The sequence below is a fragment of the Artibeus jamaicensis genome, unplaced genomic scaffold (genome assembly GCF_021234435.1).
Source record: "Artibeus jamaicensis isolate MK-2021 breed Jamaican fruit bat unplaced genomic scaffold, CSHL_Jam_final scaffold_474, whole genome shotgun sequence".
Classification (NCBI taxonomy): domain Eukaryota; kingdom Metazoa; phylum Chordata; class Mammalia; order Chiroptera; family Phyllostomidae; genus Artibeus; species Artibeus jamaicensis.
In genome coordinates this window covers 40,536,521-40,561,297 of record NW_026522046.1, presented here as the reverse complement: position 1 = coordinate 40,561,297, position 24,777 = coordinate 40,536,521, and the positions used below count along the sequence as shown (strand labels likewise).

Below are 24,777 nucleotides of genomic sequence, written 5' to 3'. Positions count from 1 at the left end.
CTGTCAGTGAGATTCAGGAAAATACGACAGGGCAGCTGATGGTGACTGGGAGAACTGTGTGAGGTCCCAAGGAGCCTACATTGAAGGGGACTGAGGTGTCATTGTCCTGTGTACAGTGTTTTTTGTATCTTCTACAATAAATATTTCTGTTTTTCGTATTACATGGCTAGACACCCTCTGGCCTGACCTCATACATCAGGCATCTTTTGCGGGGTAATGTTTATTTGCATCGTTGCTCTGGGTTTTTGTTATGTCACTGGGGAGGTGTATCTGACTCTCCTTGCCATTCTGTGCGCGTTGGAACTGCAGAGAGCAGACATGTCCCCCCCGCCCTCCTAGGGAGCCTGCAAATTAGATTCATAAAAGACAGATCAACAAGAGAAAAGCAGTTCACTGCTGTGTGCAGTGCCTGTCATGAGGGCGAAACAGCAGTGATGAGAAACTCAACGGGGTGATGAGGACCTGGCTTCTGTAGCATCTTAGCAAAGAGCAGCGCACTTACAGTCTTGCAGGGCCCAAACCCTGGGAAGGGAAATACGCGGCGGAATGAATGGAGGAAGGTGTTTGTGAGGGAAGGTCGAAGCCTCACTCACCTTCTTGGCCACAGAGCTTCCCAGGGAAAGGGTATGCTGGCAGTCCTCATTTTCCAGAAGTTTCTTTGGTGAGCAATGTGATCAGACAGTTGTCTGTGTTCACGGATTCTCTTACAGCTTGGGCATTTGGGGCGGTTCTGATCGCCTTTCTTAACCTCGAATGAGCGCTTTACGTATTATCATGGTTAGCTATTTGTCATTTCATACAAAAACTAGGTTTTTTTAAAGTGCCCAGACGGGTATTCCACCAGAGAGCCGCAGAGCTGTCTCTGACCTTTTCCAGTGGCGGCTGTTCCCACAGGCGCTGCCTGTCATCCTGGGCCTTCTCTCCTTCCCGCTACCCTGGTGGGAGTGGGGCCAAGGCTGCCTTCTGCCTGTAGGGTGGGCCCTGCCTTGTTGGTCCAGGTTGGCGTTTTGCCTTGCCTGTTGGTGGTGTGTGCACCCAGCAGGAGAAGCCACCTGTGCACAGCCAGTGTCCCCGAGCAATTTGCAGGGAGCGGAGGGGACAGAGCAGTAGTTTACAGTCACTAACCCGAGTTGGAGAACTGGTGTTGTGCATGTTGAATGTTGGATTTGGGGGCATCTGTGTAACTTCCCAGGACCATTACTTCCTCATGTGTCAGATGAGTGTGGCATCTGCTGGCAGGTGTGCTGGGTGGGCCTCCCAGGTGGGTCCTTCTGGGCTTCTTAGGCCTTGCTGCCCAGTGGTACTCCCGTGTCAGTGAGGGTCTGGTCCGCTTTGTCCCCTTTCACAGACAAGGATGCAGTGCTGGGAGAGGCCAAGACCCACTGTGGACGCTGGCCCCGCAGAGCTGTGAGGCCCCAGCTGGGAATGGGAAGGCCATCGGGACCTCCCTCTGGCACTGCTGGGTGCTTCTCTGCAGGACATCGTCATAGCTCCACCCGAACGGAGAGAGGAGCCGAAGCTCTGCATCCACCTTGAGGTCGCCCCAGGTCAGCACTAGCACCAACGGGGCCTCATCCCAGACCTGGCGAGCCTTGTTCTCACACACCCTTCAGGGGTCTCTGATGCCAAGTGAGGAACCCTGGCCCAGGGCCTAGTGGGTCCTGATGGGCAGCTACAGGAACACAGCAGCCCTCTCATCTCTCATCGCCGTGAAGATCCTAGATCCCAGACAGGCCCTGTGGTTCTGTGCTGTGCTCACCCAAGTACTCCCTGGTTTCCCGATCAGGTCCCCACAGCTGCGGGAGCTCCCGATGGAACCCCCAGGGTGTCCCCAAGGTGTCCAGATGCTCCAGGTTCCTGGTGCAGGTGTCTGTGTCTCGGCCTCTTCCCTACCCGAGCCTCCTTCTTCAGCAGCTGTTCATTCAGTCTGGCCCCCTTATTGGCCAGTGCCTGGATCTGGCGGGGGAACAATGGGCCTAATGGTCCCCGAGCCTGAGCTGGGCCTGGTGGCTTGGGACAGGGGCAGGTCGTGTGGAAAGTGGCATCTGATGTCTCATGCTCTGGCTGCTCAGTGATCGCCTGGGCAAGGCGAGGGCGCCTGTCTGCCTGGATTAGTGCAGACACATCCCTCCTTCGGGCCTTTGCCCTGGGCTGAGTCACAAATAGAACTGCTCCCCGGGCCTCTGCTGCTGTGTCTCTGCCTCGCAGCCTGAGCGCCCTGGGGGAGGCTGAGCCCACTCACCAGGGAGCCTGGCCTGGTTGTGGGGCCCTTCTGCCAGGCGGGTGAGCATCTGTTTTGCTTCCGCATGGGCTCATGTGTGCTCTCCTCCTCCAGCAGACATATTCCCCCATGGCACCTCAGCCTCAGGATGCATGGGGCCTGTTCTGCCAGTGGCCTGCTCCTGGGTTTCTGCACGGAGCCTTTGGAGCCCTGCGGCCTCGTCCTATATTCCTTTAATGCTGGGAAGTCTCAGAGAACAAGCCTGCTCCGTTCTCAGACAGGCACCTGGGTTGCGGCACCAGTACTCTATCCCGGGCCCCAGACTCATGCAGGAGAGGCGGGCAGGGTGGGATGGGCCTCCAGGAGGACAGTCCTGCGTAGGAGCACAGGAGCAGGACAGGAGAGGAGAGACTCAGCATTGCCAGCACGCTGGACAGCTTGGAGGCACCAGGGGACTGTGCTGAAAGCATGTCTGCTGGGCTCTCTGGTGGGAGAGGTTGCGGAAGTGGCAGTGGTGAGTGGACAAGGAGGCCAAAGTGGAGGGACTTTGCTACAGGGACACCTGGGACATGTGCACCTGCCTTCTCTGTCTTTGGCCTGTGCTGCTGAGACGCCCCTGTCCTGCAAGCAGAGAGACCGCAGCTTTGACTGCACTTTCCGTTTCCTTCCTCTGTGCCTCTGACCGACCGCAGGGGTTTCCTGTGAAGTGTGAGTCCAGAGCAGGTGCAGGTGCAGGGCTGCTCAGCAGAGGGCGACAAAGCTGCGCCTCCTCCAGCCACGCTCAGATCGCAGAGGCCCATCCTGCCTCTGGAGAGGCGCTGGGCAGGCCAGGCTCAGCACACGGGGAACCTGAGGGGTTGTTCAGAGGTTTTCATAAAGACCCCTTCGAAGGCCCTCCCCAGCTTTCCTCCAGCCTTGCAGTCAGGGGTTGCAGAGACAGCTGGACTCCACCCCACTGGCAGCTGTGAAAGGGGAACTGACTGGAGTAGGGCATGTGGAGGAGAATTACTGCGTCCGAGGAGCCAGCTCTGGATAGACCACCTGGCATTGCTTGTGGCTGTGTGTGGGCCCTTGCACTGTGCATGAATTCTCCTCTCCCCCACTTCGGAACAAGCTGCAGCTACTCCTGTCCCAGTGAGTTCTTCCCAGCTTTGGGCAGTGGGGTGCAGGAGGACCGACTGACCCACGGCCTGTAGGCCCCTGCAAGGGTGTGTATGCGCACCTTGTACTGAGAGAGATGCAGTGTGGGCAGGTCCGAGGTGCCAAGTCCATAGGGCCAACACTCGCCTTGGGTCCATCCCTCCTGTTAATAATCTCAAAAAGGTGATAGAGACAGGCGGGTGGTGGAGGCGGTGGGGGCATTGGGAAACAGGCCGGGGAGGGGCCGGCAGTGGTAGGACAGTCTGCCCAGCAGGGAGCACTGGAGGCTGGATCCTGCACCCTCAGCAGGGCTCCTGCCCTCTCGTTCACCCACGGGGGCTGTGTATTCCTTCTCATCAGTTGGTTGGGCAGTTGGGGGGGCCACCTGTCCTGGGGTCACCTCTGAAGGAAGACAGATTTTTGGCCATAGAACTGAAGCCACAGGTCGCCCCACAGCCTTCTAAATGCTGTAGCGATTGCCGGATCATGGTGTAGCTCTGTGAGGAGTCGGCCCTAGGGTTTGGAGTCTGTCCTTCTGACATGCTCAGCGGTTTGGGGCACCTAAGGGTTCATTGTGAGACAGGTGTTGCAACAAAGGGGTGCACTAGCAATGGTACCGGGCAGGTGGGTTTTGAAAACCATGTTGGTGGGGCTATTGGGTTCATAATCTTGCCAGTTCCCTTCCAGGACATTGTCTGATGAGGGCAGTTCATCCCCATTTTTTTTTTTATAGCTTTGGTTTTTTAAATGGCCACCTAATTACAAAGGCGCAGTATAAGTAATGAAGAAAACCTGGACATGGAGAAAAGCAAACGGAGCACGGTCCCCGCACCTGCACCCTCTGTGGGCGCCCACTTGTTTCCAGCCGTGCCCAGAGCGGGCGGCCCAGCCTTCCTGTGTTCCGGCTGCTCGTCCGGCTGCCTGGTGCCAGGCCGTCCTCTGGCCCCAGGGTGTCCCAGTGATGCTCACCCACCAACGGCTCCTGCGCTGACGCCCGTAACACTGCTTCCTCAGTAATAGGATGGATGTGGCGAACGTCAGTGTGAAACCTGAGGGCCAGGCCTCGGTGCGGCCTTCACTACCACAGGCGTCTCTGTCCCCACCCCTCTCTGCACGCGGGCGTGCCCTGGCCCTCACTCCTCCATACCTGGGCTCGGCGACGGTCGGCGCACAGTGGCCTCGTCCCTTTTCCAGGTGTTGAGATTTGTTGGATGATGGGACTGCACATCCGTGAACACGAGTGAATACATCTGCAGATGAAACTATAGTGGTGGAGGCCCTGCCTGGGGGGCTGAGTGGACTGAGAAAGGGTCGCCAGTTCAATTCCCAGTCAGGGCACATGCCGGGGTTGCAGGCCAGGTCCCTGGCAGGGGGCTCGTGAGAGGCAACCACACATTAATATTTCTCTCCCTCTCTTTCTTCTTCCCTTCCCCTCTCTAAAAATAAATAAATAAAATCTTTAAAAAAAAACCTATAGCAGTGGAATTGCTAAGGCAAATGTATGGATACTGCAAATGCCAGTAGACGGTGCCAGTTTGCCTTGTGAAGGCGCTGCCCACGGAGCTTCCGCCCAGCGCGCACAAGTCTGCCGCTGGTCCGTGCCAGCTGGGTGCGGGTGCGGACCGGGTGCAGGGTCTCTGCCACGTGGAGAGTGGACAGAGGGGTCTGGTTTATAGAGCGTGCTGTTAGAATGAGCTTTCAACGGCCGTTTCTGTCTGAGTGGCCCATTTATGCCCCTCTCCCAGTTTTCCCCATGGCTTTTTCTTATTGGTTGGGAAGAGCTCTTTACATAGGAAGGACCTGTTTTGTTATCTGCAGGGTTTGCCTGCCCCCACCATAGAACCTTTTGAATTGGTTCACATAATTGTTTTCCTGCTGAGGCTTTAAATCCATATGCAGTCGAATCTGGTTTTTTTGTGTGTGTTTTGTAGCTCTTCTGTGTGTTTTGCAGTGTTTTCATGGCTTTATTTTTTGTTTATATATTAATCTATTGGGACCTCCCAGAGGGGTGTGAATGATTTCTGCTTCATTTTCCCCCAAATCTGTGTCTTAGGTTATGTTTCTCATTCTGGCGAGGAGAGCATCGGTAGCGCAGATGCCTTTGTATTTCACGACTCGGTCACGTCAGCCATAGCCCACAGTTCTCCCTCATGGCCCGTGCGTGCCCCAGCACCTTTGCACGGCATTGTGGACGTCATTTGTTGAAAGGCCGATTGTGTACTGGTTTTCCTTACAGTTTCATTAGAATATACTCATGTGATACCCGTGCCCTTCTGAAACGCAGCACCTGGGAAACCAGGTCCTGTCCCTTGACCATCCCACACTGGTGGCAGCCGTGGTGGCTTGATGAGGACTGGGAGAGCAGGATGGGCCGCCCGGGCACGGGTGGTGCTGGGGCAGGCAGACAGGCGTCTGCTTGCTGGAATTTTGCCTTCTTTCCACGAGGCTCCTTTATGAGAGCAGAGCAGAGGGCTGCTGACCTCACCAACACCGCCGTGGTTGCGCACTGAGGCGCAGCTGGGTCGGACGGCTGCCCAAGGCGCGTCTACAGTCAGACTCCACAGCCCGTGGTTCTGCTGTGCACAGGAGCGTTTTACCTCCCGCTTTCTGGGGAGAGCGGCCTGTGCCTGAGTCTGCACCAGGCCTCCTCTCTGGGTGCCACGTGCCACTGTGGTCCATGCCTGAGGTTACCGCTGGCGCCAAGGGCCATGCAGGCACCTTGGTATGGGCACCAGGCAGGGCTCGGGCACTGAGGAGAATCCCAGTCTGTTGAGCAGGGCCCAGGGTGGCCCTCCCACCCTCCCCCCATGTATGCTCACTCGGGCGGTTGAATTTGTTTTTCTCCAAGTAATATTTTTTTATTCTATTTGTTTTTCTGTTACCGTTTAGTCCCCTTATATGCACTCCCCTCCGCAGTCACCACACTGTTGTCTATGTCCCTGAGTCCTTTTTCCTTTTTGCTCATCCTTCCTTCTTCTTTAGCTGTCACCCTGTTCTCTGAGTTTGTCCCCATTTTCCTCATTAGTTCAGTGTGTTCATTAGATTCCACATAGGAGTGAAACCATATGGTATTTGTCTTTCTCTGATGGGCTTATTTCACTTAGCATCATGTTCTCCAGATCCATCCGTACTGATGCAAAGGGTAAAATGTTCTTCTTTCATACGGCTGAGCAGTATCCCATTCTGTGAATGCCCCCTAGTTGTTTTGCCCACTCATCTACTGGTGGACACTAGAGCTGCTTCCTTACCTTGGTGATTGTCAATAACATGCAGTGCACATAGGGGTGCTTATGTTCTTTCAGATTAGTGTTTTGGGTTCCTTTGGATGCATTCCCAGAAGTGGGATCGCTGGGTCAAAAGGCAGATCCACTTTTAACTTTTTGACATATCTCCACGCTGCTTCCCACAGCGGCTGCACCAGTCCGCGTTCCCACCAGCAGTGCACAGGGGTTTCCTTTGCTCCAGGTCCTTGCCGGCACTTGTCGTTGGTGGTTGTAAACGTTCTTTGTATCTTGGGTTCTGGAGGGTTTTGCTCTTGGCCTTCTGGGTACTGCCCGGGTTCAGGCTGAGCACTCGGGTGGCGTGGCCTGCCCCAGCGTGTACAGTCACTCTCCCTCTGTCATTCCTCGGAGATGCTGCTGGACTCCTTGTCCCCTCCCCGTGGCCGGCGGTGTCCGGAAGCACAATGTGGGGCCCAGCACATGGGCATCTCTCTTGGCAGAGGGCTGTGATTTCCATGAAGTCATGTGCTCCGGGGTTTGCGCGAGTTTCTGACACGAGCAGGATCGCCACCTGGCTCTCGACAGGACTTGTTTCTGTGTTGTTTTTCCTCAGACACTGTGGACCTGTTGTAACGGCCACGAACAGCTGCGGGAGGGAAGGATGAGAGTCGGGGTATGCATCGTGCATAGAGAGTCCAGGGCTTTCCTCACCTGTCTCTGGGGAACCCAGTAAGGCCGAGGAAGCCTGGAGCTCGCTGTTTTAGAGCAAGCGGAAGCAGAGACACTGACCCAGCCCTCCCAGGGCGCGCACGCTCGCCACACCCTGATGCTGGGCAGGCAGTCGTCGGACCGTGTCCTCTTTGTGCCTCTGGAATGGCGCCCACCAGCCTGGTAGTGTCTGCTTCCCCAGTGTGTTTCCCCTCTTGCCCTGGGGCTGAGCTCTGTCTGAGTGTCCAGCCTGTTCAAGCAGAGTCCAGTGTCACCTGATGCACTAGCTGGCACTGCCCACGTCTTCTTGGAGCCATATGATGCCTTCAGGCACACCTTGGCCATCTCTGTCCAGCTGGGACTCAGGCGTGGCCGGCACGGTGCAACGGCTCATGCCCAGTGCAGTGGGTGCCATGCTGCGCCTCAGCGGCCCTCCCACCTGAGTGTGCCTGTCTGGGGGCAAGGGGTCCTGTGTCTCGCTTCCCACCCCCTGCCTGCTGCGAAGGAGGCAGCAGCCTGGGGGTCAGAGAAACAGGCCAGAGATGCTCTGTGTTTTGCATTCGGGGCCGTGGGTGTCATCTGGGTGCTCTGAGGGGCGGTGCCTACAGCCACACCTTGGTTCCTGGTTTACTTGGGGGAATGAAGTCCCAGATCCCAAGTTCCTGGTGCCCCTCCAGTGGCCTGGTCCCAGGGCTGCTGGTGAAGCCTCAGCAGGGCTCAGCCTGAGGACACTGCTGTGGAAGCCTGGTGGCTGTGGGCCCACACGTCATACTCTGTTCCAGGCCTGGTCCACAGCAGTTCTCCACGACCCGGTGCCCCCGAGCCTTGCTTTTTTACCTGTAAAGTGGGACTCGTTGTGAGGTCACTAACATAAATATGCCCAGTGCCAGCTGTCGTCAGGTGTCTTCAGGTGGCTTCAAGTGTCGCAGGCCAGCAAGTGTGATGGGGCCTTGACACCTGGTGGCGAGCATTGCTGTGCTTTCTCACGGGCAGCGGGCAGATGAGGGCGGGGCGGGGCGGGGCGGGGAGGCACAGGCCGGACTGAGTGCGGGCGCACACGCTGGTACTTGAGAGGAGACGAGTGTCTCGGTCAGCTCGGGTGGCCGTACCAAAGCCACAGTCCAGGTGGCTCAAACAACAGACATTGATTTCTCCCAGTCCCGGAGGACAGAAGTCTGAGGTCAAGGTCTCGGAGGGCTGGGTCCTCCTGAGGCCTCTCTCCTTGGTGTGTAGATGGACGGCTGTCTCCTCCCTGGGTCCTTGCATCATCAGCCCTCTGTGCGTGTCTGTGTCCCCATCTCCTCTTGTTATAGGGACACCAGTCTTACTGGATTGGAACCCACCCACATGGCCTCATTTCACCTTAATTGTCTTGTTAAAGACCTTCTCCCCCAGGACTGCCTGTTCTGAGGCACTGGGAATACGGCTTCAACATGCAAATTCGGGGACAGAGTTCAGCCCTGACAACTGAGGTGTGAGACAGGCCATGGGTGGTGAGGACAGGGCGGTGACGGAGGGGAGGCTGCAGAGTTGGGGGTTGGAGTCACCACCGAGAGTGAGCAGACGGTGCTTGGGGGGTGGTGCAGCTGCTGCGGGGATGGGGCGGGCAGTGCGAAGGGCTGTGGGTGGCCCGTGACTTGATGACAGAGCTGTCCCGGGGACCAGGACAGAAGGCGTGTGTTGTACTCCACACCCTGACACTGGCAGCAGGGGCTGGGGACACAGCCCCATGCGGGCAGGCGAGGGTGGACAGAGGGCTTTGGGAGAAGGTGCACCTGAAGGGAGTGGGTTACCCTGGTTGGTTCAGGGACATGATGCAGGACCACCTGTCACTTGGACGGCACTCACCTGAGTCCTCTGGGCTTCCAGCAGCACCTGTGCGGAGACATCCAGGAAGTTGGGCACTGTGAGCCCAGGTCCTGGGCTCAGCAGAAGAGGGACCCCAAGTGCTGTGAGATGGCCACCCAGTTCTCGCGTGCTCACGGGTCCTCTTCGAGCTATGTGGCCCTCTCTGGTCAGCACGCTTATGCTGCAGCTCTCCTGAGGGTCGTCCCCTGGTGGGGGGGGAGGTGGCGGCCTGCCTGGGCTTCCTGGGGCAGCCCGTGATAAGTGCCAGGCCCTGGCCTCAGAGGGACGCCTTTGCATAGGGCACCCCCTGACTTTGTGCTGGTGTGCAGTGTGGCATCCCCAGCACTGCAGGAGTCTCCTCTCCATCTTTCCCTGGGGACTGGGAGAGGCTGGGACCAGTCTCACCCCCTGGTACAACCCAGCTGCTCCCAGGCTTTGTGAGTGAGGGGCTTCAGGCCTTGTCCTGCAGGAATGGGGTGCTCTGCTCACCGCACGTGTGCTCTGTCCTCAGGTGCGGAGGCAAAGGCAGTTTTGCCCAAGAAGGAGAAGCTGAAGCTGAGACGAGAGCGGTGGCTGCAGAGTAAGTGCATCTCTTGTGTCCCAGGTGGTGACGTGGCTCACTCATGGTGACGGGGCGGCACAAGCTTCCCCGTCCTCTAACTCACGGCCCCTTGTCGAGGATCAGGGTGGGCCGCACTCAAGGGGTGAGCCGAGGCCGTGGCAGCATGCCTGAGATGGCCCGTGATGTGACAAGCAGATGACCCCTGCGGAGGCGGCCCTGTATGAGCTTCTGCAAAGCCTCCACTTCTCCTTAAGGAAATGGTCTCGAGAAGGTGCTGCACTCAGCTTCTTGTGTGTGGATACGATGTGTTTGGTCCTGTGATGAATTTGTAATTACAAATAGTGCCACGTGCTGTTCATGAGTCCTTTAGGGGACAGAACTGTCTAGAGGGGCAGGTGAGATCATGTCCCTCCATCAGGAGCCCTTTCAGACTGCCAGGCACATACACCTGCGTGGGGCGTCCGGGCAACCGCGGTTCTTTCTCTATGTGGTCCCAGGACTTCTGGGTCCGGGTCTTCGAGGGTCAGCGGGCCCTTCTCCCCGAGCGCCTGTCCGCGATGGTGGACTTCCTCCTGCTAAATGTCACAAGACAGTGAATGCTGCTCTTCCGAGTAGTTTTGTTTTGGAAAACATACTTATTTTTCATGATGCTGAATGTGTGCTGTTTTTCTGAAGATTTTCTTGTGAAGATTGTTCTGTAATTTTTTCTTACTGTTGTATTTTTAGTGTAGTTCTGCTTAACTTATAAGATTAAGTCAGAATACAGTTGGCTTTCTGCTTGCAGATTCAGCCAACCGTGACTGAAAATACAGTCGTGAGCCGAGTTCCAAGAAAGGTGAGAGAGCGTCACGGAGGCAGTTACACTCACCCACACACCCGGGCTGTACCGCGCAGCCTCCTGCTCCTGGGCCACACGCCTGTGTAGTAACCGGCGGGGTGAGATCGAGCTCCGGAGGAGTGGCGCGGTCAGGGGGCGAGGTAAACGCGAGGTGCGTGAGGCCACTGCCAAGGAACGCGGCCACCGTTTCACAGCGGACTTCTTTAAGGAGGATGTCTGCATGCTCAGACGGCGTGGTGGATGCACAAACCCGTAACACAGGGTTCACTGTCACGACCGGGTATTATGTGCTGTACACAGTTGTATGTGCTGTGGATTTTCACATTTCTCTGTCACATATCTGTTCATCTGTCTGTCCCTGTCTGCCTGTCCACCTGCCAACCCTGGCTTTATCTATCTGCACTTGCCAAAGTAAGTACAGGTGTCAGTACCCTTTCTCCCAGACAATTTTGCTAGATTCAGTATTTGTTTATGGCCCTTTTTATTTTTATTTTTAGATAAAATTTAATGCAGTGACGCGCAAGTCTTAGGTGTGTCGTTGAAGGATTACGACAGTTGCACACGCGTGTGCAGCTGTAACCCTGTCGCCGCAGAACCTCCTCGCCCCCAGGAAGCCCACACTGCTCAGGGCTGAGCACCGCCTGCTCTGTCTGGGTCACATGTCAGGTTCATTGCTCTGGACGTCACGTGACAGGAGCCGTGCAGCTTGTGCCCTTTCTGTGTGTTTGAAATTCATAGTGTTGTGTGTGGCCATGGTCCATGATGCTCTGTTGCTGAGAAGCGTTTCTTTATATGGACATAGTATTTGGTGCCCACTTTCCTACTGATGGACACCTGGTCTTTTTTCTCTTTTAGCTGCTATGACTAAGGCTGCTGTGAACATTCTTTACAAGTCTTTTTGTGGACTTATGTTTTCATTTCTCTTGGGTAAATACTTGAGAGTGGAACGCTGGGTCATAGGGTAGTTGTATGTTTAGTTTTACCAGCAACTACCAGATGTTTCTCTAAAGTGGCTGTACATTTACACTCCCAGCAGTGACGCTGGGAGCTCTGCCTGCGGCTCGGCTTTGCCGGCGTGCGGTGGTGGCTGAGCCCAGAACGGCAGCTCCTGTGGGGTCAGCGTCCATTGCCGGAACCAGCACCCGCGTGTCTGAACTTCCTGCCTGGCCTTCCTCTGCACTCGAGGGCCCCCTGAGGCCCTTGGCCTTCTCACTGCCGAGCTCTGAGACTTCTCACGTCCTGCACACCTGTCCTCGGGCAGGTGTGTGTAACACAAATGATTTTCTCTCAGGCTGTGACTTCCTGTTCTTCTAAAGAATCTTTATTGTTTTGGCTTTTATATTTAGGTTTCAGGTCCATCTTGAATTCATGTTTGTCTGGTGTGGGTTATTTTTTTCCCATGTGGATCTCCAATTGTTCAGCATGTGTGTTACGTAGGCTTTGGCATCTTTGTGACAAATCAGATGGCCCCCTGCAGTTTCCTGTACTTTAGCAAAGACCAACAAAAATCCTGTTGGGGTTACGATTGAGATTGCTTTAAGTCTCTTGATCAACTTTGGGAGAATTTCCATTTTAACAATATGGACTCTTCAAGTCCATGGTCATGTTGTATCTCCCCAGTTACTTAGATTTTCTTTATGAGGGGGACCCAGAAAAATCTGGGATTATCTTCTGGAGGGCGGGCCCCTTGTAGCACAGGCTTCCCCCACCAGGTGTGTGTTCTGGGAACCCATCTGTGTCAGTGCCCCAGCCGGCACTGCTGTGAGAGGCTGCGTTCAGTTGCAGTGAATTTCTTTTTTGCAGACTTTCAATTCATTTGCCCATTTCCCGATGGGTGGTTTACAAGCGCACCCACCCATACTGTGCTGTGTTCAGCAGTTTTTGACCAAAAACAGCATGACCGTCATGTCCCACCTCCCTCTTCACCTGATCTCTGCTCAAGTGACTTTTTTTGCTTTTAAAGATTTTATTTATTTTTAGAGAGAGGGAAAGGGAAGGAGAAAGAGGGAGAGAAAAGTCCATGATGTGCAAGAGATGCCTCAACTGGCTGCCTCTCCCACACCCCCCACTGGGGACCTGGCCCACAACCCAGGCATGTGCCCTGATCAGGAATCGAACCAGCGTCCTTTTGGTTCACAAACCGACACTGAACCACTGAGCCACAGGAGGCAGGGCCCGAGTGACTTCTTTTTGTTTCCCCAGATGAAAGAAGTCCTCAAAGGGAAACGTTTTGCCGGTGTGGAAGAGGTTAAACAAAAGACGGCAGAAGCACTAAAAGGCATCAAAATTGATGATTTCAAAAACTGTTTTGAGAAGTGGAATAAACGTCTCGATAGGTGTATTGCATCAAACGGAGAGGACTTTGAAGGGGACTGAAGTTGAGACATGCGAGAATAAATACACAATTTTTAGTAAATAGATTCCAGGGTTTTGGGCTCCCCGCATAGTTTGCGTCACCAGTGTTGTGTATGTAGAGGTCTCGCGTGGTTTCTTTTCGATAAGCTTTTTGCCGTTTTATAGTATTTGAAGCTGTTATAAATGGAATCCTCATAAACGGCATTTTCGTTTTCTGCTAGTACCTAAAAGTGTTTTTTTAAATACTAATCTTGTATCGTTTGACTTTTTAAAATCATATTAGTTCCGGTACTAATACTCATGCCACTTAAAATAGAGAGTTTTATATCTTCTCCCAAACTTTGCTTTGGAGTCTTCTCATCTCACTGACTCAAACTTGGGTGCAGTGATGAAAGCTGCTGAGAACTGTCCCCGGTCTTGGCAGCCAGGGCTCAGGGCCCAGCGTGCCTTGTTCCCGAGGGAGACCCCAGGCCACAGGGCGCAGAGAGCAGCTTGACGTCACTCGTTCTGTTTGGTGCCCTATTGGTGTGTAACCTTCAGGCTTTTGTAGGCGATGAGCAAAAGTGGGCTGGACGGCAAGGAGGGATGACAAGGACGATCTCTTGTTGGTCCTCTTCTGAATTCCGCCATGGGACATGGGTGGGCTTTCAGGGAGCTGGCACCAGCCCTTCCGGGCACCACGTGGAAACACAAGTCTCAGCCCACAGGAATTTCCCGTGCTCAGCACAGCCAGGGTGGTTGGTTTAGAGTCCTGATTTGCCTGTGTTACATTTTTGGTTTTTTAAATAATCTTTTATCTTTCAACTACAGTTGACGTACAATATTATATTAGTGTCAGGTGTACAACCCAGTGATTACACGTTTATGTGACTTACAAAGTCATCACCCTGACAAACCTGTCATTCACCGGACACCACACATGGTCCGCACAGTGCTGTGGACTGTACTCCCCACGCTGTGCTCCCATCCCTGTGACCGTTCTATAGTGGCCACTTCGGACTTTTAAATTCTTCCACCTTGTTCACCCAACTCCCACCCATATCTGGCAGCCCTCAAAATGTTCTCTGTGTCTGTGAGTCTTCTTGTTCTGCTTATTTATTAATTTGTTTTTTAGAATCCACATGTAAGTGAAATCATATGACATTTGTCTTCCTCTTAATTTCATTCAGTGCAGTACCCTCTCCGTCCACCCATGTCGGTGCAGGTGGCAAAATTTCATTCTGTTTTACGGCGCTGTCACGTCCCATTGTGTATGTACCGCTGCTTCACTCATTCCTCCGTGAGGGCGCTCAGACTGCCTCCGCCTCTTGGCTGCTGTAAGTCCTGCTGCAGTGAGCATCTGGATGTCTGTGTCTTTTCGACTTAGTGGTTTGGGTTTCTTCAGGTAAATACTCAGGCATGGAATTGCTGGGTCCTCCTTTGTCTCTTGTGATAGCCTTTGTCTCCAAGCCTATTTTGTCTGATATAAGTATTGCTACCTGAACTCGTTTGTTTCCATTTTCGTGAAATATTTTTCCCATCCTTTTGCTTTTAGTCATTATGTGTCTTTCAGTGCGAAGTGAGTGTCTTGTGGATGGCATGTGTAGGGTCTTGTTTTGTTATCCATTCAGCCTCCATTTATCTTTTGATTAGAGCATTTAATGCATCTGCATTTAAAATAATTGTTGATAGGTTTCTATTTATTGCTATTTTATTGTTCATATTTTGATCTCTTCTTCTTAAAGAAGACCCTTTAGCATTCCTTATAATACTCGTTTGGGGTGATGCACTCCTTTTGTTCTTTCTTGTCTGGGAAGCTCTTTTATCTGTCCTCAATTCTAAAGGATAGCTTTCCTTGTAGAGGAATCTTGGTTATAGGTCCTTGCTTTTCATCACTTTGAATATTACTTGTCAATCCCTCCTGGCCTGCAAAGTTTCTGTTGAGAAATCAGCTCCCTTATAGGGACCTAACTGCCTTTCTCTTACTGCTTTTAAGATTCTTTTTGTCTTTAACTTTGCCATTTTAATTATGATGTGTCATGACAGGAAGGACCTCTTTGGGTTCATCTTGTTTGGGACTCTGCAGTTCCTGGACTTATAAGTCTATTTCCATTGCCAGTTTAGGAAAATTGTTTTTATCATTTGTTAATTGGTCTTTAACTCCTTGCTCTTTCTCTCTTCCTTGGCACCTTCATGATACAAATGTTGGTACGTTTGAAGTTTTCTCAGAGACTCCTTAAACTATCTTCGTTTGTTTATTATTCTCTCGCTTTTTTGTTTTCATTGGGTGTTTTCTGCTTCCTTCTCTTCCAGATTTTTTCCTCTTCTTCATCTGTCCTACTGATTCCCTTTAACACATCCTTCGTTTCAGTTGTCGTATTCACCATTGTCAGCTGGTTCTTTTGTGCGTTTTCTGTCTCAGTTTTGTATTTCTGGTACCTCTGCTGAATTTCTCACAAAGTCCTTGTCCTCGAACCCTGACCTCACTGAGCACCTCACAGCCAGTGTTTGAACTCAGCCTCCCGTAGCTTGTTTGTCTCCCTTTGGTTCGGTTCTTTTCTGGAGTTTCGTTCTGTTCGTTCATGTGGAACAGGTGTATCTGTCCGCTCGTTTTGGTGGCCTCCCTGTGCTTGTTTCTGTGTATTATGTAGGGCTGCTACATCTCATGGGCCTGGCAGAGTTGCCTTATGTAGTAGGTTTACTGTAGGATCCAGTGGCACAGCCTCCCTGTCACCCAAGCTGGGTGTGTCAGGTGCACCCTGATGTGGGCTGTGTGCATGTTCCCATTGTCGTTGAGCCAACTGCACACCAGTGGGAGGGATTTACCTGCAGGCCGGTGGGTGCCGAGGACGGCTGTGACCACACTGGAGGGTCTGCTGTGCAGGGCCCACCCCATGGAGCCAGACACACTTCAGTGGGGCGCTGGTGCCCAGTGAGTTTGCCCGTTGAGTAGGCCACTTGTGGAGGTGGTTGGTGGGTGCTTTGGTGTGGTCTGAAGCTGTCTGCTGGCTGCGCTGGCTCTGGAGCCTCTTGGTCTGGAGCAGACAGAGATCGCTGCTGCCTGTGCCCTGCCCAGGGCCACCCAGCAGGAGCTACGGAGCGATCTGCAGACAGCTGCTACTTGTTTGGGCCTGAGGTTCCCGGGAGAGGCCACCCTACAAACCAACAACGGCTGCGGCTAGAGCCAGCCTGGGGCCACTCAGGATACGTGCAGGGCACGACGAGGCCAGGTGCTGCCTGTTCGGGGTTTGTGAGCCTTGGGGAGATTTCAGAAAGGTCTGAAGCAGGAGCCAAGGCAGACCATTGGTATGTATGGTAAAAACTATTGGGAACTCTTGGGCTTGGGCAGCCCTACAGGTTGGGTGGGGCGGGGTCTCAGGGAATCACCAAGACGGGGTGCACAGTGTTAGCCAGGCTGACGAGAACTCAGATACGGCTCCCGCTGCTGGCTGTGTTGGGGGAGGGCTCAGCAAAGGAACGATGGCCTCTGCCAGCACTTGTGTCCCGGGAAAAGCTGCCTTTGTCCAGCCCTTGATGGACAATTCAGCCTCCCCACTATGTGCCTGGCACCTTTTAAGTGCTGCCCCAGCACTGGAGCTCAGAGGCAGTGAGTCCGAGGAAGTCAGCTTGTGGGCCCTTTGAGAGGGACACCGGGGCTCCGGGAGCCGCCCGTCTCAGCCACGGTCTCTGCCGGTTTTCAGAGAGGAGTTATGGGGACTTCTCTTCCCAGTACTGGATCCCTGGGTAGGGGCCTGGCGTGGGGCTGGGACCCCCTGCTCCTCACGGCCCCCATAGCCGAGATAGCACTCCCGATTAGTAACCGTTACACGTGGGTGTCGGGCCAGCCCATTCAGCACTTCCCCTCTCCTGCCAGTCTCGATGTGGCCTCTTCTGTCTGTCCTCAGTTATAGGACTTCAGTTCTGTGAGGTTTCAGGTGGTTCTGCGTGGCAGTGGTTCGTAGTTTAGTTGCAGTTCCGATGTGGTTGCGGGAGGAGGCGAGTACCACGCTTCCCTGCGCTGCCATCCTGACCAAAAGCCCTGTTCTGCCTCCTCAGTTGCACCTCCAGCTTTTAAATTAAACCTTTTAGGGTGAAGCCTGTCAGTCTGTGGGGCCCTTTCTGCAGTGGGCCCTGGAGGGGAGTGTGGGCGCAGGACACAGCCTCCCCTGCCCCCAGCCAGGCCCTGGGGGTCCTCTCCAACCGCCATTGCTCAGAACCTGCTGCTTTAAACCACAGAGTTGATAGAAGGGACTTTTTCTTGTCCCCCTTTGCTCTCCAGTAGGCTGGCTATGAAACCCTGCTTCCAGGGGGACAGATGTTAGCATGTGGGCCCGTCCGGTCCAGCACCCTCAGAAGGGGTTCCTGGAGAGAAGCAGATGAAGGGGCTATGCACAGCTTAGGTACAGGGGTGTGGGGGGCCAGTGAGGATGATGAGCCCCCAGGGTCCTGGGAAACCAGGACCTACCTGGTCTGTGGGGTAAAGGGAGGAGTCTCATCCCTAGGAGAGCAGGGGCGGAGGGGCGGCCGGGCCGAACCTGCTCAGGCTCGCCCTCCTTCCTCCCTGCACCACTCTCCCTGCCAGAAGGGGTGGTGGGTTCTGTGGGGCACAGGGCAGAGGTGGGAGAGGAGCCCGTTGGCACAGAGCCGACACCCCTTAAATTCACGCTTCTCCCCATCCCTGGCACCCCCTCCCCTTACGGGCTGGGATGGAAGGAAATCCACATCTGAGGACAGAGGAATGTTTTATTGCAAAGAAGAAGTCAGTTGTGAAACTCTTCAAGGAAAACCGATAAAGCCACCAAACTTGCATCTGGTTTTCTTCCCAGGAGCAAGCACTGGCTGGTTGTGTGAGGTTAAACTGCTAGGCCTTTCTCTGCACTCGTGCACTCACGCTGGGGCATGGGGCTTAGAAGTACACGGTGGGGGGGAGCGTGTGGGTTTTCACCCGTGGGTCCAGCTCTTGCACCTTGCTGCGTGCAGCTCCTGCCCAGGGCCTGTGCCCTGTCGGTCCTCCCACTGCAAGGCCCACCCCCTTCCTCCCATTCACATGCTTCCCCGGCACCCGGAGCCGTGAGGTGCGGCCGACCAGACAGGCCAGCTCTCAGGGCACATGGGGCGCCCTGTGGCTCCAGGAGGCTGGGTGGGGGTGCGCACTGCTCCGCCTGACTGTCCTTACCTCGCCGTTCCCCAGTGTTCAGGCTCCCAGTCCCCACTGACCCTCAGGCCCCTCACACTTGGTGTTTTTAGGCTGTAAAATCTGCCTCCCTGACAGGTGACAGATGGCATTCACCATTGTCATTTTCCTTGATTTCAGGTGGGGTTGAACAGCTCTCTCTGTGTTTTTTGGCCTTTAATTTCTCTCTGATGCGCCATGATTAATTCTTGTATAATTAATTTTAGGAGCAGCAGGAAGAAGGGAGGGAGGGAGGGCCGACCGCTTCAAGGCCGTGGCCTCCCGTGAAGCCCTCTCGCCCGTGGGTCTGTCTGAAGTCCTGTCCTTTCTTAATTTGCTTTAACATCCAGTAGGCCGGCTCTTTGTTTGCCTGTTTCTTTTCTGGAACCGTTTTGACTATTCTTATGCATTTATGGCTTTTAAAAAATATGATTTAGAATGAGCGTCTCAGGTTCATTGAAGACTCCTGTTGGGTGTGACTGAGGTGCGTCAGACTTGTGTGTTGGTGGGGAGGCCAGGCCGGCCCCCGCATATGTCACGGCAGCCGGTGCATCCCCAGGCTGAGGTCACCCCGTCCACCGTCCCTCCCTTGGCCCTGTGCCGCCGGCGGGGATGGGCACGGGGTCGGCAGAGTTTCCTCTGCCTCATGGCCGAGTGTGGCCCGGTTTCACCACAGGTGCGATGCTCGTCTGGTAGGTCCTCTGTGTCAGGTTAAGGCAGTTCCTTCCGTTCACGGCTTCATTGTTGTTTTTATCATGAGTGGGTAGTGAGTTCTGTTGGATTCTTTTGGTACTTTGGGTGACTGATGGCCTTCCCCTCTGAAGCAGCTGCTGCAGTGGACTGTCTGGCAGATGTCCCCATGTGAGCTGTCCTTGCAGGCTTCAGACACTCTGTAGTTGGACACCATGTGTTAACATGCTTTGGCTTTGATTGGTTTAGCATTTGTGTCCATCTTCCTGGGAGCCGTGGTATCTGCTTTGCTGCATTTGGTCCTTGGTCCCGGTGCGGTGTTGTTACCGAATCTGCCAATCCAGCTGGTAAAGGTGCGGTGGCTTCGGAGCACTGCTCCTCCTGCGCCTTCCCCAGCCTGAGGCCCCCACCCTGGCCACCTCAGCACCAGCCACCTGCCCCTGAGCCCTCCCTGGTTGCTCAGGCTCTTTAGGAAGAGGCATTTGGTGTGATAAGGTGCTGAGCAAACGGCCTGCCCTCATCCTGGAAGGATGGGAAGACCCAAATGGTCAGTTTATGCAGTCTGATAACCCCGGGGCTCTGAGGGATAGTTGGGGTTCGCTGCACAAGGACCTGGGAGGTTGGGCAGTCTGTCCCCTGAACTCAGCTGTCTGGGACCAGGAGAACCACCCATTCTACACCGGGTGGGCCTTCCAGAGCTGGCTCTGGGCAGCCGGGGGTGTCAGGGCGGGCCGCGCTGCCTCGGCTGGGAGCTGGGAGAGCTGGCCTTCGGGAAGCTGGCTTCGGGAGCTTCTCCCTGGCAGAAGATGAATGGTGTCAGTTTCTGGAAATTCGCCTCTTGAAATGCCTGTTAGGGTCCTCACTTACCACGTGTCTTTCACACGTGCCTGGGCCCAGTGCCACTCACGCTTTCTCTGCATTAATCAGGGGCTGTCCTGCATCTGTCCTCAGGCACGGGGCTCCCCATCCAGGTCCCTGTTTTCTCACAGCCTGCTCTGTGCCTGGCAGCCATCACTGTTGTGCCCATCACTGCCTCCTGCATCCACCCTGAGGGGCTGACGGCAGCCCTGTGCTCTGAAGGGCCTGGCAGGCCTCGGGGTCCCCAGAACACACAGGGGGAGCGGCCTGCTACTAGCCCACCAGGCCACTGGCTGCCTCTCTTCCAGGGGCATCCTGCACTCTGCAAGGAGCTGGCTGTGAATTGTCCTGGTCCTTTGTCAGGGAGGGGCTTTTTGTTCCCAGTTTGGATGTGATTCAGAGCCCGTACCTCGTCATTTACAGCCCAGCGCACAGGATGAGGGGGCTGGGAAGCCAGGTCTCCCCCCAAGCCCATCGCTGCCCTCGTTTCTGAGCGGTCTTAGTGGCAGGCCCTTTTCTCGGTATGACAAATCTGGTGCAGAGCCAGCCGCCCGGCCAGTTAGCCCAGGTTCAGGGAGCATAGCAGCCCCTCTGCCTCGGCTGCCTGTGGGGCCCCAGGTGGTGTTCGAGCCCTGGCCTCGGGGAAGGGAGACCTGTGTTCGAGATCTGTCCGCCAGCATTTCCCACAAGCCACACTATGGAAATCACATGTTTGTGTGTTTTATTAGCAGTTTTGAAATACATGTTTAAATGGAAATCAAATTGCAAAGCTGTGCCCTGGTGAGGCCCTGCCCGAACCTCCTCTCCAGGGCCCAGGCCGCTGCCCTGCCGCCCACTGCAGCCTCATCCTCGGGCTCTTCTACACCCTGCTCTGCTCCGCCACCCCTTCCTCTGGCCCCAGGCCCCTTCCCAGGGGCCGTGTGGAGCCCTCTGAGACCTCCCCAGGGCACTAGTCCCCTCCCCATTTCAGTGTTAGGAACCCCACCGCTAACCCCGAGCCATCACCCACTCCCTCGGGGTTCTCCCTTTGTGTGCACCCCCAGGAGGCACTGGGGGAGTGGAGGAGTGTGTAACACACCCACCAACCTCTCTGGGACTGTGTGGCGCCCCCGACCCACTGAGAGCCCTGGCCTGAATTTTTTTTCCAAGAAGAAAAGTCCGCAGTGCCTGCACTCCAGTCGTCACCAACCCTGGAATTGAAAAGTGCGCCTCTGTGATGAGGGGAGAGAATAGCTCGGAGCTGGCCTGCCCCGCCCTGCGCCCCCACTTCCCAGGGAGGCTTGCAGGTGCCAGGAGCATGGACATGCGTGGCCTGCCTGTGGCAGGAAGCGGGCGGAGAGGGAGCAGGCCCAGGCTTGGGCTCCGATGGCTGGGTTCCTCAGCCCTCAGCCCCCTCTCTGACCCCTGTCCCCCTTCCACAGAGATTGAGGCCATAAAGCTGGCTGAGCAGAAGCTCAAGGCGGAGCGGAAGAGGCGGGCCACGGTGGTGGTGGGGGACCTGCAGCCCCTTCGGGATGCCCTCCCTGAGCTGCTGGACCTGGAAGCCAGTGCTAGGCGACCACAGACCCGAGGGTGAGTGTCCACCTTCAGCCACCTGGAGAGCTCGGGGCTGTGATGGCCAGGATGTGAGTGAGTCGGCCCAACCAGGGGCTCCCCACTGGACACACTTCCAAGCAGGCTGCAGCCCATGACTATTGGGGTGTCAGGGGCTGCACGGGGCTGGTGTGTGAATGCCATACCCAGTGCCGTGGTGTTGAGAGGTTTACCGGCCTAGCTTTGACCACAGTGTCCTTAACTCATGGGGAGCCTGTCGGGGTGGTTGTCAGGCCCTCTGGGCAGGCCCCAATAGCCCCAATAGCCTCAGGGTCAGCTGCCCACCAGGGCCCGGCCCTGAGGCTGGGTGAGAGTCCTGCCTCCTCTTGCCTCCGACCCTTCAAGGAGGGCTTGAACTACTCTAGACCCCGTGGACACTGAAGTACCTCCCAGGTTTGTCTCTGCCACCTTGGGACTGGAAGGGGCTGTGGGAGGCCTCCGCCCACCTGCCATTCTACCTTTTAATAAGTGGGGGTGGGGCTCCAGGGTGTGAGGCTTCTGGCTGGTGGGGCTATGCTAGACCCTTTTTTCCTGGACCTCCTAGCGCATGGCCACCTTCTGGGGGCTCCGACTGGAGGAGGGGAGTCCTGAGCCCCCAGCTCTGCGAGCACAGGCTCTAGTAGAGCTGCACCATGCCCAGGATGACACAGGGACGGGGACAGGGTCAGTGGCAGGGGGAGTGGAGCAGCGTCCTGGAGCAAAGTGGGTGGCAAGTCAGGCTGAGCTGGAGTGATGGGAACGGGGGTGCAGGAGTGGTCCTGGGTGGACCAGAAGGTTTTCCATTTCTGTTTCAAAAAGAAATATCAGTTAAAGCTTCAGCCTCCTGGCCTGGGGGTGAGTTTAGGGGTTCGCCAAGACTCGGCCGGTTTCTCCCCTCCCGCCCCCTTGCACTCCCAGAGTCCCACCTGGGGAGAGGGGCGCTGGTCCCGGTGCCCTCCTGAGGCCTTCCTGTGGCTGCAGCTGCAGAGAAGTGCCCTTGGCGGACCAGGTGAACATGTGTGGCACTGACCTGACTTCTCTGTCCACAGCCGAGCCAGCAGCAAGCCCCGGCCAGCCGACCTGAGCCGGATGAGCGCAGTGCAGAGGCTCCAGCTCCTGTGAGTGCACCGCCCACGCCCAAACGAGGCCCTGGTGCTGCCATCTTCCCTCCTGCCCCACCCCCAGGGCAGTTAGGTTCTGGCCAGGTCCCCCAACCTCAGTCCACTTGGGTGCGGTGGGCAGTTCGGCCAGGGCCAGCTCTGGGGCAGAGCCTGGTTGGGGTGAAGCAGCCTGTTTGCAGTGGAGGCAGGAAGCCCCTTCCCCTGGGGTAGTGTGGGGAGCAGCTGCTGCCACCTCTTGGGGCTTGCCCTTGGGCCCAGGTCCTTTGGGTTTGGGGGGAGGTGCTATCCTAGGTGCTGGCACCTGCCTAAGGCAGTCACTTGCCCAGTGGAGTTCAAGTTTTCCCATTAAGAGCCGGGAAAGCTGGGGCCTGGCCTGGCGGGGCCTTGCCCATGGTTACACATGCAGAGACGGAGCACAGGCTGGTCTCCCACCTACTCTTCCTGACACCAGGCTGCCTCTGTTGGGAAGGCAGCAGGTGCTGCCTCTGTCGCCATGGTGCTCCTTTGTGAGCAGAGCTGGCCCAGGGCCTGTGAGGGGTGCAGAACTCCGGGCCCTTCATTTCTGCAGTGGCCGAGTCTGCTTTGGCAGCGCTGGAGGGCGGGCACCTCTTATGTAAGGCTGTGTGCCGGGAGCGTGCAGACTGCCACCTCCCTGTGTTTGGTAGCCTCTTGCCTTTAATAGTAGCTCCTTGTCACAGTCAGGTGTGGGGGCCCAGACCCCCTCCTTCCTGCAGATGGGGCAGGGAGCCAGCGCCCCACAACCCCATGGGCGGGCGGGCACAGGTGCTCCAGGGTTGTTGTAATGATGAAGAGGCCCCAGGGCAGCCTCTTCCCTCCTGCCCGAAACCCTGCTCAGCCCCAGGCCCCCTTGGCCTGACCCAGAAGGCTGCCTCTGCCCCTGCTTGGGGGGCTCAGGCTGCCTTCCTCACCCCCTTGTCCCTGCCTCTCCTGTCCACTCCACGGTTCAGCCTGCACCGTGATGCCTGGGTGTGGGGCGGCCCAGTCCAGGCAGGTCCTGGGTGCAAAATGCTCTCCCCACTGCTTCAGGGGCATGGATCTGCTGACCTCTGACCTCAATTCTTTCAGTGAGGAAGAAAGGACCCGCTTCCGGGACCTGCTGGCCGATCCAGCGTACAGAGCCAGCCCCCTACTGGCCATCGGGCAGCAGCTGGCCCGGCAGATGCAACTGGATGGCAGCGTCCTGCTCTGACCTGGCCTGGGACATGCCGTGAGCTCCGGGGACAAACAGGTGCCAGCGAGGGCCTACTCCTCACTGTTGCCACCCTGAACCTGGAGGACAGCCTCCTTGACTGTCACTTGTTTGGACTGGTAGGGCAGACCACCCCTCACCCGCCCCTCCTGGGAGTCAATAAATGCTGTAGGAGCTCAGGCCGTGGGACGGCGCTTCCTTCTGTGCCCTGGCTGCCATGTGAGCGAGACAGCTACTGTCGTTGCGGGTCCCAGGTTTGAAGGTCAGGCTGCGAAACACTGGTTTACACCCTCGGTCTGAGGATGTGAAAGGGAGCGCGGGCCCTTCCCGGGTCTTGAGGCGTGGGGTTTGTGCTGGGCTGGGACTAGCTGCCCGTGGCCTTGGGGACATTGGAGGATGTGCGGCTCGAGCGGAGGGAGGGCCCTGGGGTCCACTGGTTGGACAAGGAACCTGGTCACTGGTTGCTGGAATCACCTCAGAGCCTTGGCTTGGGTGTGGGTCCCACCCTCAGACAGCTGCACGATTGGACTGATGGCTGTGTCAGGGTCCGACTTGGCCCCCGCCCGGCACCCACCTGGCCCCGGCGCTGCCATGAGCCGGCCCTCAGAGGGACTCAGACCCTCTCTGTGCTCTAAGCACCGGTATCCTGAGGTTCGTCCCGGACGGAGAGGGCGGGTGGTGGCCACGCAGCATCAGCCGCTGGGGTAAGTCAGGTCTGGTACCTGTGCCCCTCGAAGCCAGGTTTTGTACAAACAGCACCTCTGCTACTTCTGGAACGTTCCTTGTGCAGTGATAAGGCTGGTGCCAGCAGCCTGGGCTGAGGTCATGGGCCTGAGGTGTGGGGGCGCAGCGCCTCCACACTCCCACGGCTCTTCCCCGATGACCAGGGTTTTCCAGGGTGCCTGCTTCCAGGATGTCAGGAGAGCCAGCTGCCGGGCGGAGATAGCAGGGCGCCAGCCTTCCGGGCCTTTCTCTGATGTCGCATTCTTAGGGCAGCTGGTCCCCTGCTTCTGGGTCTGCGTGGAGGGAGAACCTTCTTAATTTCAAGTCAAAGAGGCTCAACTAACCTGTTTTTCTTCTGAAGATGATCAAATAACGTAGGTTAAAATGAGAATTACACACATATTCCTGATGTTCGTTCGTGTTACTTATGTTTTCCTTAAGATTGCAGAAATCTTAATTGTAAGATTCTTGGTACCAAAACAGTGATTGCTTGTATTTCTGAGCCCAAATGTTTTTTTCTGGGGCCGCAAAGGCACTCAGGCCATAGAGTCTCTGGGG

General features: G+C 55.9%; 1 protein-coding gene across 1 annotated transcript in view; it reads left to right on the top strand.

Moving 5' to 3' along the window:
* SLX9 (SLX9 ribosome biogenesis factor) overlaps positions 1-23,675 on the top strand; it is a 29,021-nt gene extending 5,346 nt beyond the window's left edge. Inside the window, exons 3-6 of the mRNA XM_037158246.2 lie at positions 9,650-9,718; positions 21,015-21,165; positions 22,215-22,283; positions 23,373-23,675. Of these exons, the coding sequence (XP_037014141.2) occupies positions 9,650-9,718; positions 21,015-21,165; positions 22,215-22,283; positions 23,373-23,496 (413 nt within the window). The 3' untranslated portion in view covers positions 23,497-23,675. The remainder of the gene's footprint in view (positions 1-9,649; positions 9,719-21,014; positions 21,166-22,214; positions 22,284-23,372) is intronic.
* Positions 23,676-24,777: the final 1,102 nt, after the last annotated feature.